This window comes from Phocoena sinus, chromosome 20 (assembly GCF_008692025.1).
Source record: "Phocoena sinus isolate mPhoSin1 chromosome 20, mPhoSin1.pri, whole genome shotgun sequence".
NCBI classification, from domain to species: Eukaryota; Metazoa; Chordata; class Mammalia; order Artiodactyla; family Phocoenidae; genus Phocoena; species Phocoena sinus.
Genome location: NC_045782.1, coordinates 9,544,719 through 9,561,194, shown reverse-complemented (window position 1 = coordinate 9,561,194; position 16,476 = coordinate 9,544,719). Strand labels below are relative to the sequence as shown.

Here is a 16,476-nt window from a genome sequence, read left to right as displayed (position 1 = left end):
CCCGCGCAGGCGCAGAATGGCCGAGCACCGGGGAGGGTGGAAGAGGGAACGTGACGCGAGCGCGCCGGGTTCCCCCTCCCCCTCGACGCCGACACCTGCGCGCAGGCGCAGGAGAGAGAGCGAAAGGCGCGCGCGAGGACTGAGCGACCGCGCGAGCCTAGCGTGAAAGAAGCGGGCGGTGGCCGGGGCCGCCGGGGAGCGCGCCCACCAGCTGGTGCGCGTGCGCACACGCGTTTCCTTCCCTCCCCGTATTTTTTGCCCTTTCTCTCCCCCGTTTCCTTCTGATCTCTCCTTTGACGCCTTTCCTTCCCTTTCCCTCCTCTTTCGTGTGCCCAGCTGCCAATCAAGCCACCCACCGCTCTATTTGCGGGGGGAGGGGGGCGGGACCCAACACCCTCTATTACTAGGGGGGTTGTTATGGTAACTCCCCACGCGAGGGCTGGGTGGCCTCTAGATAGGATGGGCTGTCCACCCACCTAATTGCCATGGCAACAGTGGAGCCGCTGAGGGAGGGGCCTCTTCGTGAGAACTTGGCTGGAGAAACCACCTGGGGGATGGGGAGTGGAGAAGAGGACTGGCTGCCTCAGGAATGCCCCTGACCCCCTTCCCCGGCTGCAGTGGGGAGGGTTGAGAAGGGGATCTCAGATCTCAGGATAGGGAATCCTACCGCAGACCTTTGTCTCTGCACCTCTTGTTCTGTACATAGGAACTGTTTCAACAATTATTCATTGACTGATCCCTGGAGCTGTGCGAGGGGGGAGGGGGTGGCAAAGGGAGGTGGAAGGGAGGAGAAGGGATCTGTGTCCAGCCCCTTCAAATCTTGCTTGGGTCACCTCAGGTCTAGTCATGTTGGCGTAGCACCCCATTAGCCTCACTGGAGGCTGGGTAATGCTATATAAAGAACAAGGAGTCATGTTCTGCCACTGACATGCTGTGTGACCTTGAACAAGTTGCTTCGCTTCTCTGGGCCTTTCTTTCATTGTGAATTTGAAAGAAAGAGAAGGCCGTTTGATCTTTGAGATCACTTCCAGCAATGATGGTATCTCCAAAAGACCCCACTGTCAGCCTTAATGTAAACATCACTTAGAAGAGTTTGAACGAAAAGTCCTTGGAAAGAGGCAGACATCCTCCTTTCTGGACCCTTCTCCTTTGCACATTCCGATGCACATCCAGTCTTGCTCCTCTCCCGCCCCGCCCCCACCACGCCCAGTTTACCTTGCTGTTGTCCTTGTCCAAGCTATAATCATCACCTACCTCCAATACTCTTATTAGCCTCCTACTTGGTCTTCTTGACTGACCTCCTTAGGTCAATTCTCTATACTCAGAGTGCATGATTTTTCTAAAACTCAAATCTGATGTCACTCTTCTGTTTAAGATCTTTCACTAGCTCCCCACTGTCTTTGGAGCCTCAAGTGTGGCAACCATGATCCTTCAAGATTCTGCCTGCTTCTCCTGCCCTGTTTTTCAGTACTCCACCGTTCAACCTCACATATTCTAGCCATATGGAAATCCTCTACACGCAGTTCCCAGAACTCAAAAGACCCTCCTCAACCATTTCTTCTCCCCCAGAATATTCTGACCATGCCCATTCTCACTGACTTTTGCTTTGTCCTTCATGTCTAAGTCACCTCCTCCATGAAGACTTCCTGAGACTGAGTTTGGCTCTTCTGTTTTAGCTACCTGGCTTCAACCCATAGTAACATTTAACACTTTGAATTGTAAATGTTGAATCTCCTTAAAGGCAAGAATTATGTCAGCCTTGTTCAACACAGGGCCTGGCACCCACTAGAGGTTCAGTAACATGCAAGTGAATGAAGGCCTCTGTGTCTGGGTAGGCACTGTGAAATATAGTAACTCCAGGACAAGAGCATGGGATAGTAGGAAAAAACACAGTGCTTTGTGCAAATCATTAATCTCTCAGGTTCAGTTCTATCATCTGTAAAACAGAGATAATAACAGGAAGGTTAGGATAAAATAAAATTAGGTATGTGGCGCACTTGGTATATTCAAGGTCCTCAGTAAATTTACCAGTGCCTGACTCAGGCAGTGTTTAATAAAGACATACTGAATCAAAGAATGAGCAAATTAAGATCACAGAGGTAGGACAGATGGCCACCCAAACCTCAAGAGGCAGTCTAACCTGGGGGGTGGGGAGGATAGAGAAACAAGATTGGCCCTGTGCTGATAATTATTGAAGCTGCAGTATTGATGTGTGGGTACCTGAGGTTTCATCAGTCTATTCTCTACTTTTATGTATATATGAAATTGTCCATAATAGCTTTAAAAGAGACAATGTGGTAGAGGAAGCCCTGGATCAGGCATTAAGGAAAGTTAAACTATTAAAAATAAGACAAATTTTAGGGCTTCCCTGGTGGCGCAGTGGTTGGGAATCCGCCTGCCAGTTCAGGGGACACAGGTTCCTGCGCTCTGGGGCCCGTGCTCCGCAACGGGAGAGGCCGCCGCGATGGGAAACCTGCGTACCGCAGCTGGAGGAGGCCCGCGCACAGCGGGGAAGACCCAACGCAGCCAAAAAAAAATAAATAGATAAAAATAAGACAAATTTTGGATCCCTGGGGGTTGGACATTTTGCACAGACCCAATCACCCTCAGGGCCTCCCACCCACCTTGGGAGGCTGGATTCATTCTCTTCACCCTGGGTCTAGAGGCAACTCTTCTGATTGCAGGCCCACTGCTTTTTTCCCTACTAGTAGGGAAATTGAACCAATTGAACTCTGTCCGCCCTACTGTGCGGGCCTCCATTCAAGAAACTCCAGGACCAATGAGTGGGGAGCAGATAGACCAGCAGACAGTATGAAGCAGAAGCCCACCTCCCCCTGGCCCAGCCCTGGGGCAGCTGCTGCCTCCACTCCACTCGCAGTTAATGAGGTAATGGTCCCCTAGGGAAAGAGGCCCTGAGTGCTGACAATGAGGCTAATTAGCAGAATGCCAATTAGTACCTGGGGACTGGCTCTACATGGGAGGGGGAATTTATTGTGTGGAAGTGGCTTCTTCAGAGGAACGGAGGGCTGGACTCAAAGGAGAGGATGGGAGCAAGGCCACAGTATCCCCTCTCTCCACACCATCATCCACAAGCACACTCCTCCTCCAGGAAGTCCTCCTAAACTGCTCCTCTATTCCCCTCTGTCTCTTCCTGCTCCTGTGGTCAATTCTGAGATTGGGGAGTGAGGCTGGGGGAACAAAGGGCAAGGACTGCGCTAAACTTTTTTCTAATTGCAAAATATTTCAGATATGCAAAAAGATATGGAAAAAAATATATAAAGTTCATATCCCACCACCCAGCTTAAGAAATAAAAGTCACCAATTCACTCAAAGAGCTCTGTCTGTATACCCCTGTTATCTTATCCTTTTCTCTACACCTGCCGTGGGAGGTAACCCTCCTCAGTCCAGTGTGAACTACATTCTCTTGTAGACTACACCATCTATTTTCTCTCTTCCCTCTGGAGCAGTGCCAACCAATTGAACTCTGTGCAATGACGGAAATGGTCTGTACCTGCACCGTCCAATATGCTAGACACGAGTAGCTCCTGAGCACTTGAAACATGGCTGCTGCGAGTGAGGAACTAAATCTTTACCTATTTCTAATTGTAATTAATTTAAATGTAAATAGCCAAATGTGGCTGGTGGCTACTGTACTGGACACTGAAGCTCCAGGACATACGTGCCTGTCCCACGAGGGTGGGGACTTTGTTGTACTCACTGCTGTGAGTTTAGAATGGTGTCTGGCAAAGAGCAGGTACTCAATAAATATCTAAGTCAATGACTGAATCTTTACAGCAAGCCAGTTATTAAGTATTATTCCCATTTCCCAGTTGGGATCACTGAGGCCCAGAGAAGTGATGTGACTTGAGAAGGTCACCAAGGTAGTAAGTGACAAGTCCAGGATTTGGGCCCAGTTCTTCCTGACCTCAAGCTTTATACCCTTATCTACTCCCAGGGGCTTCGCTAAGCCTCTCCCCTTGCAGTCACTTGAGGAACAAGAGGCAGCCCCTCTGGGCCCTTCTTTGGGTGCCTCCCTCACCTGAAGCTGCACCGTCAGCTCCACTGTCCTCCAGGAGTCCTGGTTTGACCCCGCCCTTCTTTTACCCAGGCATCCCTGTGTGAACACACCTGGTCTTCCCAGCACCTACTGACGGAGCTCCCGAAGCCACAGACGAGCGGAGCGGAGCTGAAGTCACAGAAAGAAGAAACCAGTGGCGTGGAGAGAGGATGAAGGGGCCTGTGCTGCTGTGTGTAGGCCTGGGGGTGCAGCTGAGACAAGCACTCAGTTCAGCCAAGGAAGCCGCAAGGACCTTTTCTAGGCTTTTATTTATGAAACGCTTATTGAACTGATACAGAGTTAGTGCCTGTCATCAGCTGGTCGGGGGGGTTAGTGTGCATCCCCGCACCCCCCATCCCCTCCCCACCACGGGCACTGAAGCCGGGAGTGGCTCCATCCTTCCCTCCACCTTGGCAGTAATGAACCGGGAAAGGCCCTGGGGCAGGGAGGGCGTTCAAGGGCAGGAAGATGAAGGGAGAGATGGGAAGGCCTAGGGCAGAATCTGGTCCTCCTGGAGTAGGAGGCTGGCCCCAGGCATCCTGGCAGGTGTTTTGCTTCTCCTTTGTAGCAGTGGTTTGAACTGGGCAGCGAGGAGGATGAACTTCTCTGGACCCTCTCCTGCCTCCCCAGCCCGGGCTTGAGAGTGTCCTCTTGGGCTACTTCTCAAGAAAATGCCCTCTGTGACTTCTCTAGTTCCCTCCGGGGATGCCTGCCTCCCCCAGGTCTCAAAGGCACTGCCCTCGGTCCTCAGGGTGAGGGGGCAGGGAGCCAGATGAGGTAGAGCCTAGCGGCTGGTGACCTCTCCCGGGCTGGAGCCGCAGCTATGTCCACACTTCTAGGGGTATCACGCCCTCCTTGCTCCCCAGGGGGGGCAGCAAAGACTCATCCTCCAGGAACTTGAGGGGGAAGTGGACCAGGTGGCCCTGGACCTGGGTGAGTTCAGACCGGGCCAAGGGAGGGCTGACCGTGGCCAGCGGCTCCACGGCCACATACTCCCGGAGTGCCCGCAGGGAGCGAATGGCGTTGGACGGCAGGCAGCGGAAGATCTGTGGGCGAGAGGCATGGAAGCCAATAAGGCCTGGGGAGACTGCCCAAGAGTCCAAGCCCAACTAGGCTAGATGCCCTCATGCCCACCATATCCCTCTACACTGACCCTGAGCCACTGAATCCCATGATGTCCCCAGACCCTCATCCTCTTATGAGGACGGCTGTGCGGGGTCTCCTCTCTATCCCACCCTAGACAGGATAATCCATGAACTTCCCCCTGCCAGCACCCCTGCCCACCCCCCTTGCCCACCTGCTCATAGATATTGGCATTGCTCTCAGCTGTGTCTTGCCACGACTGGAAGAAGTCATCACAGACAGGGTCTCGGAGATCCAGGTCCGGCCGGGCATCTGCCCCGAGAATCACGCTGCGGGAGAAAGGGGTCCCAGCAGGGCCAGATTAAGATCCTTTGAAAGCCTGAATACCAGAAAATTATAATGTGCCTACCCAGGTATTTCAAAATAGAAGCAATGTTAAACAGTACAATAAGTGTAAACGAGTCCAACAGAGCTTTAATTTGTCTCTACTTTGGTGACTACTTTAATGCTTTAAAAGATATACCAAATTACTTTTGAAATATTTGTTTCTCATTTTTTTCGGTATCCCTGCTTTGCCGGTACCTTAAACTGGATGAGTCTGCCTCTTGGGAAATCCAGTACTACCTCTAAGCAATCCTCACACTTGCTCAAAAGGCAGACCCTCCCCCTTTCCACCTCTCCCACTACGCTGTAGCACCCCACCCCGGCTCTACCTGAAGCAGTGTTTCCGCAAACTCAAGGCAAACCTGCCCGCCTCATATTCCACACCATTCATGAGGGATGCCTCCATCTCCGTGTCCTCGATCAGCACAGCCAGCTCACTGTCCCGCTTCCCCAGTAAACTCCGATCATTGATGTTTGCGGAGCCTGGTGGGTGGTGCGGGACACACTGCGTCCTCCTGAGCCCAGGAGACCCCATCACCTCTACCCAAGAACCAGCCTGGGGGCAACACGCCTTCTTTGGCCTCCATCCCCAGTTGGGCCTCAGCTGCAATCTCCATCACCCACCTCCATCCCGTTGCCCCTGGCTGGGCCCTGCTCCACTTCTCCCCACCCTCCTCTCATTGCCGGGGGCCGAGATCCAGCACTGACCAATGATGACTGTCCGGTCATCTGCAATGAGCATCTTGCTGTGGATGTAGATGAGCTCTGAGACCGGGTGCCTACCCAGCTCTCCGTGTGTGCGAAGCCCACAGATGGAAATATAGTCCCGCCACGCTGTCCCCACTGTGAGTAAGAGATGGGGGGAAGGGGAGTGAGGTGAGAGGTACTCTCCATGTGCAGACAGAGCCCTGTCCCATCTACCTCCTCACTTCAGAAGCCCTGGTCTATATACTTCTCTCTGCAGTGTAAGGCCACCTGCGGGCTCAGGCAGTAGCCCCAGAAGCATGCAGGAGTGATAGCCTCCTTCCCTCCATCCCTGGGGCTCCAGTCCCTCAATTGCCCCCTCCCCGGGGGTCCAGGGCTTGAAACCCCAGCTCCCAGCACTCACTGGCTGCTTTGAGGCGATGTAGAATTGAATATTCCCCACGACACAGCGTCCTGAGGGAAGAGAATGGGTGAGGGAGGTGGAGACTGGGGAGGAGATGGGGGATGTCAGGAGAGAGGTGGACCTCAAAAGTCCAGCAAGAAGGGATCAGGACGGAGTCAGGATGGAGGCATAGGTAGGATGGGGCCATGGAGAGGCAGAGTCTGGCTGAGGGGGGCGCCGGGGGTCACCTGTAAGTGAAGTGCAGAATGGCCTGGATGGAGTTACCACCACCTGTGGAGATGTCGCCCTCGAACCCCGGGAGCAGGGGCAAAAGCATGTAGACTCGGAAGCACTGCCCCTGTCTGGGGAGGGGTGGAGTCAGAGGTGTGACCTCTCCCCCAAGGCCCACCCATCCAGTTGGGCTTAAACCACGCCCACAATCCTCACACTCTGGCTGGTCTATCTTACTTGTGGGCCTTCAGGATTCTGTCCACAATCTCATCGCCCACCTTGTTCAGCACCGTCCGTCCATCTGAGCAGCTAATGAAGAATTGATTCTGGGGCAGGGACCAATGAGAGACATCAGCAGTCCGGCCCCAGCCCCTGCCCTCAGCTCCCCGCTGCCATCCCCACCCCCAGGCTCCAGGTCCCGGCCCCAGGCTTCTGCATTTCTCCAGGCCCAGTATGTCAGTCCTCAACGATTGATGCCACTGACATCCTAAGTCTCTCCCCTGGGATGTCCCCTCCGTTCTCTGCCCCACCCTCACCCCGATCAGACCTCAATGTAGAGGAAGTGCTGGCTCTCCCTGATGGTGTGCAGGTAGGCATTGAGGATGGAGTTCTCCAAGGTCCCCGCTGACCAGCGGTCCACTGACCGCAAGACCTGGGGGGGACGGCAAATACGATGTGGCTCCTGAGCCCGGGAGAGGAGGGGTCTGGCGGGGGCTCTCAGGTCAGGGAGAGTGGGCCGGGGCATTGGGCTGAAGGGAGGGAGGCGAGGGCAGGCTGAAGTCGGAGACTCACCTGCACGGTGGCGCACTGCACTCCCGGGAGCATGAAAGGGAGCTGGTTTGCGGTGCTGGTGGACTTGGGCAGCAGGTAGGGGTACCTGGGTATCTTGTACTTGGCCTTGGTGGTCTGAGGAAGAGGGATGGCAGAGTCAGAGGGAGGTGATGAGCTGCCCCAGGCTCCCTCCCGCCCTCCAGCCTCACAGGAGGGATCGAGCACCTTGGTGAAATTCCAGCGCTGGATGAAGTGCCGGGCAAGGTCCCTGGCGGGTAAGCCATGGACCACCACCCCGACATCCCGCCATGGCATCCGGGGTGTGGTCTCCCTGTCAATGAAATCTGGGGGTCCCAGGAGAGTCAGGGGAGAGGTCAGGGATGGTCTCTTGGAGACACTTGGGGCAGAGAGGAGGAGGGTGCATTACCCTTGACCCAGTTCATCCCATCCTCAGTCCCAGCCCTGCCTTCTACCCCTGCTCCCTGCTCTCACGGCCTTTGGAGGAAGGGGACCCCTACCCTCAAAAGGCCGATCCAGCTGGACCCAGTCCTTAGTGATAAGATTGCTGTAGTCCTTGCCCAGCCAGAAGAGTTGGTTGTGAGAGAGGTCTGGTGTAGCCGGAGGGTCTGAGCATGAGGTGGGAGGCTGTAGGGGGAACACACCCAAGCCAGGGGCAAGGAGAGGTCATGGGGCTGTACAGAGCCAGGCCAAAGAGAAGAAAGGAGCACTGGGAGACTGGGAGACAGAGAGAGACACAGAGTAAGAATGAAGCAGAGAGAGTTTGATTCCCCGATCCTCCCCTTCAGATGCATTTGAAATCCCTAGAGGAATGGGGGGAGGGGTGGGTAACGGACGTGGGGAGGGGACTGGGTCATAGTATATTCAAAGCAAGTTCTTGGGGTCCCAGAAAGGCCAAGGAACCCTGAGTGTGGGCTTGGAATGACTGGAGGGGAAGGCTGGAGCCGGGAAGGGGTGTGGATTTAGGTTAGCTGAGTTTGGGGGAGCTCAGGAAGGCCTTGGGGGGTTACCTGGGGGGCAGCTGACTCAGAGGAGTCCCGAAGGTCAGTCAGTCTGTAGTGCAGGTCATCCCAGCGGCCATAGGCAAGGTCCAGCCCCCCCAAGAAGGCCACTACTTGGTCCACCACCAGGAGCTTCTCATGATGGGCCCACAGAGTCACCTGGTTTGGGTGGCGCATCACCTGGAGCAGGTATGGGGGAGTTCAGGAGAGTGAGCTTAGGTGGGAGAAGAAAGAGGAGGCGTTGGGGGAGAGAATGAAAAGATGGAAGGATGAGACGTTCAAGAAAAGGGAGGGTTGAGGGGATGGGAAAGTGTGGTGAGGAGGGCTGCAGGGAAGGGGTCTCTGAGGCCTGAGAGTCACCTTTATGTTGGGATGCAGTAGCATTAGAACCTTCTTGCTATAGCCACTGTTGATGGCCAAGGCCAACTCCACTTCCTTAAACAGCAGTACGGACACCCGGACACCCTCCTCCTGGCGGTCAGTGAGGGAATCAGATCCTAATGCCTCTCTCGGAATGACCCCTTCCCACCTTCCCAAACCCTTCCCCATGCTCAGGATTCCTGTATATTCCTCCTCCCTGCGTGGAGATCCTCAAAGCTCTGCCACTTACACCCTGATTTGATGCTTACAGCAAACCTAGATTGAATATCATCTATCTGCTCACCCATCCACACATCTACCCACCTACCCAGCATTATCTATCCACCCCTTTTCCCCAAAATTTACTCATCCCCTTATCTACCATCTATCATTCATCCATCTACCTACCCACTCTCCTACTGATCCACCTTCCGAACCTCATATCCTTCTATCTATCTCTCTTTCCATCATCTACCCATCCATTCGCCCACCCACTCTCCATCATCCACATATCTTTCCTCCCACCCATCAACATCTATGGATGCTCCCAACATAGCAGACACTATGCCTTGTATTGGGACTAGTGATATTAATCAGCCCAGGGAGAGAGACAGACATGTCCACCCTGCAGTAACACAACAGAGTGTAATGGATACTGGGAGGAAAGTCTATACCAGGTAGAGGAAGGGCAAGAACAGGGGGGTGTCAGTTCTCCTTAGGGAAGGGGAGGCGGTGATGTTTGCCAGACACTGAGCCAGGATGGGCATATTTCCTCCTCCTCAAGTTTCAGATTCCCTGCCTTCCCCCATGCTACAGTACCTTCTAACCAATCTCCACCCACAGGCCACCCCGCCACCATGCTTCCCCTCCAGCCCAACCACTCTCCTCACCGCCTTCTTCTTGAGCATAATGTCCAGTCTCCAGTCATCTGAATGGGCCGGACGCTTCAGGTAAATCTCAGGACTCAACCTGGGATTCAGGGCAGCGGGTAAGGGCAAGCTAAGCTCCTGACAACAGTCACTCCTCCCCTTCCACTCCTTTTCTGACCCATAAGCTGATGTGTTGCAGGCCCTATCCTACCGCTTCCTGCTCAGGCTTTTTCCCCACTTACCACCAGTCTGTGATGAAAATCTCCTCTTGAGCTCGCAGGATGGCATCAGCTGCAGCAGCAAAGTAACCTGCCCCATTCACAAACCTGGGGGGAGGCCAAGCCAAGGAGGTCAGGGGAGTCAGAAGCCAGAAAGCTCTGGAGAGTGAAGACCGGAGGACAGTCATGGGTCAGAGGTGACAGCAGGGTCAAAGACCAAGAGTGCTCAGAGAGGTCAGACAGTAGCAGATATATCAAAGTGGGATAAATTTGCCAGTACGAGCTAAATAAAATTACAAACTACAAAAGACACAACAAACCAAAGAAAATGACTAAAGATTGGGAAGATTAATACATCACATATAAAGAGTTCCAACATATCAATAACAAAAAGACATATAGGGGGCTTCCCTGGTGGCACAGTGGTTGAGGGTCGGCCTGCTGATGCAGGGGACACGGGTTCGTGCCCTGGTCTGGGAGGAGCCCACATGCCGCAGAGTGGCTGGGCCTGTGGGCCATGGCCGCTGAGCCTGAGCGTCCGGAGCCTGTGCTCCACAGCAGGAGAGGCCACAACAGTGAGAGGCCCGCATACCGCAAAAAAAAAAAAGACATATAGGCCAACTGAACAAAGAAAAGTGCTTTCACTGCGGAGGGCACGGGTTTGGTCCCTGGTTGGGGAACAGGGTCCCACAAGCCGCACGGCACGGCCAGAAAAAAAAAAAAGAGAACTGATAGTTCACAGGGGGAAAATGGCCAATCATAGATGAAAAGATGTTCAACTTCATCACTAAACAAGGAAATTGATATTAAAATGAATAACACTTTTTAAATTCACTAGATTGACAAAAAATAAAATTGCAGGTTACATTCAATATTAGCATATGGGGAAGTGAGTATTCTCATAGTTTGTGAGAATATACATTGGTTTTATAGCTTTTTTAGAGGACAGTTTGGTATTACCTATCAGAATATTAAATCCACATACCCCCGATACCATTAAATGCACTTCATAATTCTATATCTAGGAAGACATCCTATTAAGTGCTTAACCAAAGATTATGTTCATTGTAGTATCGTTTATAAGACTGAAAGTGGGAAATAATGTAAATGCCTAATCTCTAACACGTGTTAAGTGAAAAAAATAAAACAGAGAGTGCGTGATCTCATTTACATTAAAACAAAAAGTAACATATATGCTAAGCACATGAAAATATGCAGGAAAACATCTGGGAGGATAAATATCAAACTATCACCAGGATTACTTCTGGGGAGAAAAATGGGATTTGGGGGAGAGGGTGTAGAGAAGAACTAAGGGCCAGGGGGTAAAGGCTTGTGCAGTGAACTTTAATTTTTTTACTTAATATGTTTCCGTATTGTTAGACTTTTAATAACTAACAGTCCTGTTTGATGGTGAAGAGCAGGGTCTTGACCCAGACTAGCTGGATTTGAATCCTGGTTCCACTGTTTACAAGGTGTGTGACATTGACAAGTTACTTAACTTCTCCTTGCCTCAGTTTTCTCACCTGTAAAGTGGATATAACAACTGTACCTGCTTCACGGGGCTGTTGTAAGTTCATAAACATAAAACACTCAGAATGGTTTCTGGCACACACTAAGTGCTACAAAAGTATTAGCTATGATCAGTTCTTATGTTAAAAAGTAAATCTCAGGCTTCCCTGGTGGCGCAGTGGCTGGGAATCCTCCTGCCTATTCAGGGGACACGGGTTCGAGCCCTGGTCCGGGAAGATCCCACATGCCGCAGAGCAACTAAGCCCGTGCGCCACAACTACTGAACCTGTGCTCTAGAGCCCGCGAGCCACAACTACTGAGCCCGTGTGCCACAACTACTGAAGCCTGTGCGCCTAGAGCCCGTGCTCCGCAACAAGAGAAGCCACCGCAATGAGAAGCCCGCGCACCGCAACGAAGAGTAGCCCCTGCTTGCTGCGACTAGAGAAAGTGCTAGCGCAGCAACGAAGACCCAACACAGCCAAAAATAAATAAATAAGTTTTTTAAATAAATAAATAAATCTCTATCCCACCCCTCTAGGTCGTCACAAAGCATTGAGCTGATCTCCCTGTAGGGAGGGTGGGAGGGAGGCTCAACAGGGAGGGGATATGGGGCTATATGTATACATATAGCTGATTCACTTTGTTGTACAGCAGAAACTAACACAACATTGTAAAGCAATTATACTCCAATTAAAAAAATCTCAACACCACCTCCAAGAAAAATTCTTTCCATGACTCCTCTCTGCCTATGATAAAGGTTAACCCCCTCAGCTTAGTGGGAGTGGCACTGATCAGACCCTGCGACCCCCAGACTCTTTACTGACCACTGCTCCTCACGCTGCAACAATGGTCAGTCTTTGTGGTTCCCAAACACGCTGGGCTATTTCTAGCTTCTCTGCACGGACTGCCCTTCTCCATTTTCTTTATCTTGCTGAGGTTAACCTCAGGGTTACTGCCTTCTAGAAGCCAGTCCTGACATCCTCTGCTGGGGCAGATGTCCCTCCTCTGTGCTTGGTACCCTATACCTACCACCAGCGTGGCAAACTCCCATTGTTTCGGGACTGAATCACCCACTGAGTCTTATCCCTGCCACTGGACCTGGCACATAGTGGGTGCTCAGAAAATGTTTATTAAATGGACGAATAAATCAGAGACATTTGAGATCACTGAGAACAGAGAGGGTCAGTGTGGTGAAAGGAGGTTAAAAAGGTCACAGGAGGTCGGAGAGGTCGGGGTCAGAGATTACCCAGTTTGGGGTTCAGAAAGATTAGAGGGGAATCAGAGGGATCAGCATGATTAAACAGGTCAGGGGGTCAGTGAAACCTGAGAAGTCAAAGGGGGAGGTTATTGAGGTCAGAAGGGGTCAGAGGAGATAAAGAGGATCAAGGACTCAGAGAAACCAAGGAGGTCGAAAAGGCCACTGACGATTTCAGAAAGGATGTCAGTGTCTCACCACCGGGCCAGGGTCCCAGGCCGAGGTGGAGCGTAGCTTTCGTGCCGGTGCAGCTGTACAAAGTCTCTGCCCGGGCCATGGGCCAGCTCAGTGATCTCCTGGGCCCACCACCGTGCCTGCCGGTAGCTGCTGCACTTGAGAATCAAGGACCTGGATGGGAACAACGGGTGGACCACAATCCTCACCCTCCACACCTCTGGCCTGGCCCAGAAACCTCCCCTTTAGCTATCACCTCTTTCCTACCTCTTCCCTTAGTCCCTACTTGACTTCACAGGGACAGGGAATGTATCTGCCTTATTCACAGTTGGGTCCATGGCACCTAGTATTGTGCCAGCCACTTAAGTTTGTTTTTTTGTCTTTTGGGGGTTTTTTTTGGCCATGCTGCACTGCATGTGGGATCTTAGTTCCATGACCAGGGATCAAACCTGCTCCCCTTGCAGTGGAAGCATGGCATCTTAACCACTGGACCACCAGGGAAGTCCCTTAAGTTTGTTGAATGAATAAATGGATGAATGCAGTGCCCTATCTTTTTTTTTTTTTTTTTTAGTGCCCTATCTTTTGCACCAAAAGTCCTTCCCCCAGGCTTATACTCAACTCTCTTTCTCTGCGCCTAGCCTCTAAGAGCAGCCCCAAGCATCTGACTAGGACAGTTCTCTGGTTCCAAATCATGGCCGGCTCCAGGGAGGTGGGAACGCCTTCCTTTCTTCCATGGTCTCTTCCACTTAACTCCCCTTAGGGCCCCAGGCTGGCTCTTCACTCACCAGGTGTCTGTCCACACCAGGGAGGCCTTACCTGTGGGAGGTGTCGATCCGGACCCCGTACCGTGCGTCTGTGCTCCTTTTCCCCACCTGTACCTCGAAGCCAGGGTCGAAGAGCTGAACAAATGTGATGGTGCCGGTCTCGAGGCACATGTACAGCAGGAAGGAGTCCTTCACCACCAGCCACCTGGAGTGGAAGGGCTCTGACCATTCCTCCACGCCCCTGGCATCTCCTCCCTCACCCCCACCCACTGCCCAGCGGCTCTGCTCAGGCCTCACCGCTTGGACCAGCGATAACAAACTTGGTCTCGGCCACAGCAGGTGAGGCCAGGAACACGGTGGCCACCTGAGCGCTTCCGGATCACCCCCTCCCTGTGGGGAAAACCAGGAAGAGATGTTGGATGAGGCTGGATGAGGGATCCAGACCTCCAGCCCACTGTGCACTGCTCTTTCCCTATTCTCAGCCAGGGAGAGATCCAGATATTGGCAGATGGCGGGTGAGGGGTGTCAGACACTCACAGTCCTTTGGATCCAAGGTCTGGGATAAAGGACAGCTGACTGACTTCCAGAAACTCTGTCTGCAGAGGAAGAAAAAGGCTCAGAGGAGAGACTCTTATTTTCAGCCCCTCAGACTCTACCGACCCTGGTCCTCTGCCCCCTGCTCCATCTCAAGAGACCTGGCACCAGCCTCTTGACCTTACCATGGCATGGTAGTTGCGGTAGAAAGACATGGTCAGGAGGCGGTTGAGGTAATTCTCCAGATATTTCTGAAGTAGGGATGGGAAAGAGGGAGAGACAGATGGGACCAGAACCATTTGCACCCAAACACCTTCCCAGAGGACCTGGTGTCCGGTCCCACCTGTTTGCTGGATGCATGTCTGGCGGAGCCCTCAGGACCTGCTCGGGGTAGAGAGGGCATCTGTCTGCTGTTTGCCTCTTGGGCTGGAGAATAAGCAACGGCAAAGCTGTGGAAGTGATGGGGGAGGGTCAATAGGAGGACTGGAGGATGGGTGCCTAGGTTCCTGAAGCACTGGAGGTGGGGTCTTGGAGGAGGCGAGGGGCTGGCAGAAGGAATGCCCCTTACCCTGAGGATGGAGACAGAAAAAGGTGGGAGGCTGCCAAGGGTACTTTGGGCATCCAGCCCTGCTGAGATACTGGCCCAGAACCATGGACAGGGAGAGCTGAGCAGGGAAGGTTTCCTGGTAACCGGGGTCAGAGGAGCAGGCCCAGTGGCCAGAGTTGGGGGAGGAAAGCAGCTGGGGGAGGAAAGGCTGTGGTCTGGGGATGAGACAGACAGAAAGCAGCAATGGGGGCTGGGGCAGTGACATCCCATGCTGCCCCGCGGTGAGGGGGCACCTGCCCTTCACAGGAGGCAGTGTTGTCCCCCTCACCGAGCCAGAGGGAGCAGACTCATCAAGACTTTGTGTCTCAGGAGGTCCCGATGCAATTCCTGGAAATGACGGAACTTCTTCTTGGTTGTCCAGGTAAAGTCACCGTGAGTCAAGCGGACAGAATACAGAGTGCAGGTGCCCACCTGGGGGAGTGAGGAACTGACTGAATGGATGTTCCCTGGTTGGGTGGCAGCCCCCACTCTGGCCAGCCCTCCCCTTAGCCCCCTCCCTGGTGCCAGCCCAGCCACCTTGGATCCACTGGTGTATCTTTCAGTGCCCACCACCTGGGCTATGACGGGAACCCCAGGGGCAAACACCAAGGGGTGAATTTTCAGAGGCTGGAGGTTGTAGATGGCCAGAAAGGGGTGCATCCGGTCAGCTGACAGGAGAGAAAGTGGAAGAATGTGGACTCCAGGAGGTCTCAGCCCCCTCCTCCTCCTCTCCCTGAGGGCATCCTCCCTGTGTACCTGAGTCCTCTCCCTCCTTCAGAGTGTCCACCTCATCGGGCTCCATCTGTAACTGTCTGGAGTCCAGGTCACCCCCAGAGGGGAAGAGGCTCTCGGAGGTCGCCGCCATCCTAGGAATATGGGGAGGCCTCAGGAAGGTGACCTGCTTTGCAGAACCCTGCTCCCCCATCGCACCCCATGGTCTTCCATCTCCCACAGGTCCCCCGCTACCCCCCACCTGGCTCCCGCTGACTCCCCGTCTCTCTGATTATGACTCATCGGTCTGCAACGTCCTGCCAACCTGCCTCTAATCTCCATCCCCTATCTCGATCCTTCCTGCATCCAGAATGCCTGAGTCCCGCCTCCCGTCCCGTAACCAGGGTGCCGAGGAACACCCGGCCAGGCCCGGATGGCCCCGAAGTGGGACAGAGCAGAAGCCAGGGGAGGGGCCCCGGGGGTTGCCAGGGGTCCCGAGCCACCGGGGCTCCAGCCAGGCCAAGCCAGCTGGAAGAAGGGGTCCAGGCGGGAATGAGGAAGTTACGCGTTCCCCGCCCGGGAGGGAAACCCCGAAATCTGAGCATGAGGCTGAGTCAGGAGGACCCGCAGCCCAAGCTCATTCCCGTCCCCGCCCGATTTCCTGGGCCCGGCACCCCCGCGGCGCCTCCTCCCCGGCCCTCTCACCCGGGCAGCCGAGCCGGCGGCAGCGCAGCAGAGTCAGAGCGGGAGCCCACAACCCAGAGGGCCAGGGCGGGGCGGGCGCTCAGGGCCTGCCCTTGGGGGCGGGACGGCCCCCGGCCTCACCTCCTCCGGATTCTCGTCGGTCCTGTCCCGCCCCCGCCG

The 16,476-nt window shown here is 53.8% G+C and overlaps 1 protein-coding gene across 5 annotated transcripts; it reads right to left on the bottom strand.

The window, feature by feature from the left end:
- Nucleotides 1-4,307: 4,307 nt before the first annotated feature.
- PLD2 (phospholipase D2) lies at nt 4,308-16,471 on the bottom strand. 5 transcript variants are annotated; one of them, XM_032617718.1, is made up of 25 exons: nt 16,438-16,471; nt 15,658-15,767; nt 15,439-15,569; nt 15,191-15,333; nt 14,659-14,764; nt 14,501-14,566; nt 14,319-14,377; nt 14,079-14,171; nt 13,834-13,986; nt 13,042-13,191; nt 10,104-10,187; nt 9,883-9,961; nt 8,993-9,103; nt 8,642-8,812; nt 8,132-8,258; nt 7,839-7,957; nt 7,635-7,748; nt 7,390-7,494; nt 7,080-7,168; nt 6,860-6,973; nt 6,633-6,682; nt 6,233-6,367; nt 5,854-6,007; nt 5,355-5,469; nt 4,308-5,103 (listed from the first exon to the last, which is right to left on the bottom strand). In XM_032617718.1, exons 2-25 carry the CDS (start codon nt 15,764-15,766, stop codon nt 4,879-4,881), a joined length of 2,802 nt encoding a protein of 933 aa, XP_032473609.1. In that variant the 5' UTR covers nt 15,767; nt 16,438-16,471; the 3' UTR covers nt 4,308-4,878. The 5 variants fall into 5 exon arrangements, 3 of the variants coding, with proteins under 3 accessions (XP_032473609.1, XP_032473608.1, XP_032473610.1); XM_032617717.1 differs by lacking the exon at nt 16,438-16,471 and adding an exon at nt 16,318-16,374; XR_004347672.1 differs by lacking the exon at nt 16,438-16,471 and adding an exon at nt 16,318-16,374 and having other exon boundaries at nt 5,079-5,103; nt 5,909-6,007.
- Between the last annotated feature and the right edge of the window lie 5 nt (nt 16,472-16,476).

What these genes read in the sequence shown, in the direction of transcription:
- PLD2 (XM_032617718.1), bottom strand. Translation starts at nt 15,766, where the DNA reads ATGGCGGCGACCTCCGAGAGCCTCTTCCCCTCTGGGGGTGACCTGGAC. An exon ending in AGCGCTGGAATTTCACCAAG is followed by an intron (nt 7,749 to 7,838) that starts GTGCTCGATCCC and finishes CCTCTTCCTCAG; the next exon opens with ACCACCAAGGCCAAGTACAA. An exon ending in AGAATCCTGAAGGCCCACAA is followed by an intron (nt 6,974 to 7,079) that starts GTAAGATAGACC and finishes ACCCCTCCCCAG; the next exon opens with ACAGGGGCAGTGCTTCCGAG.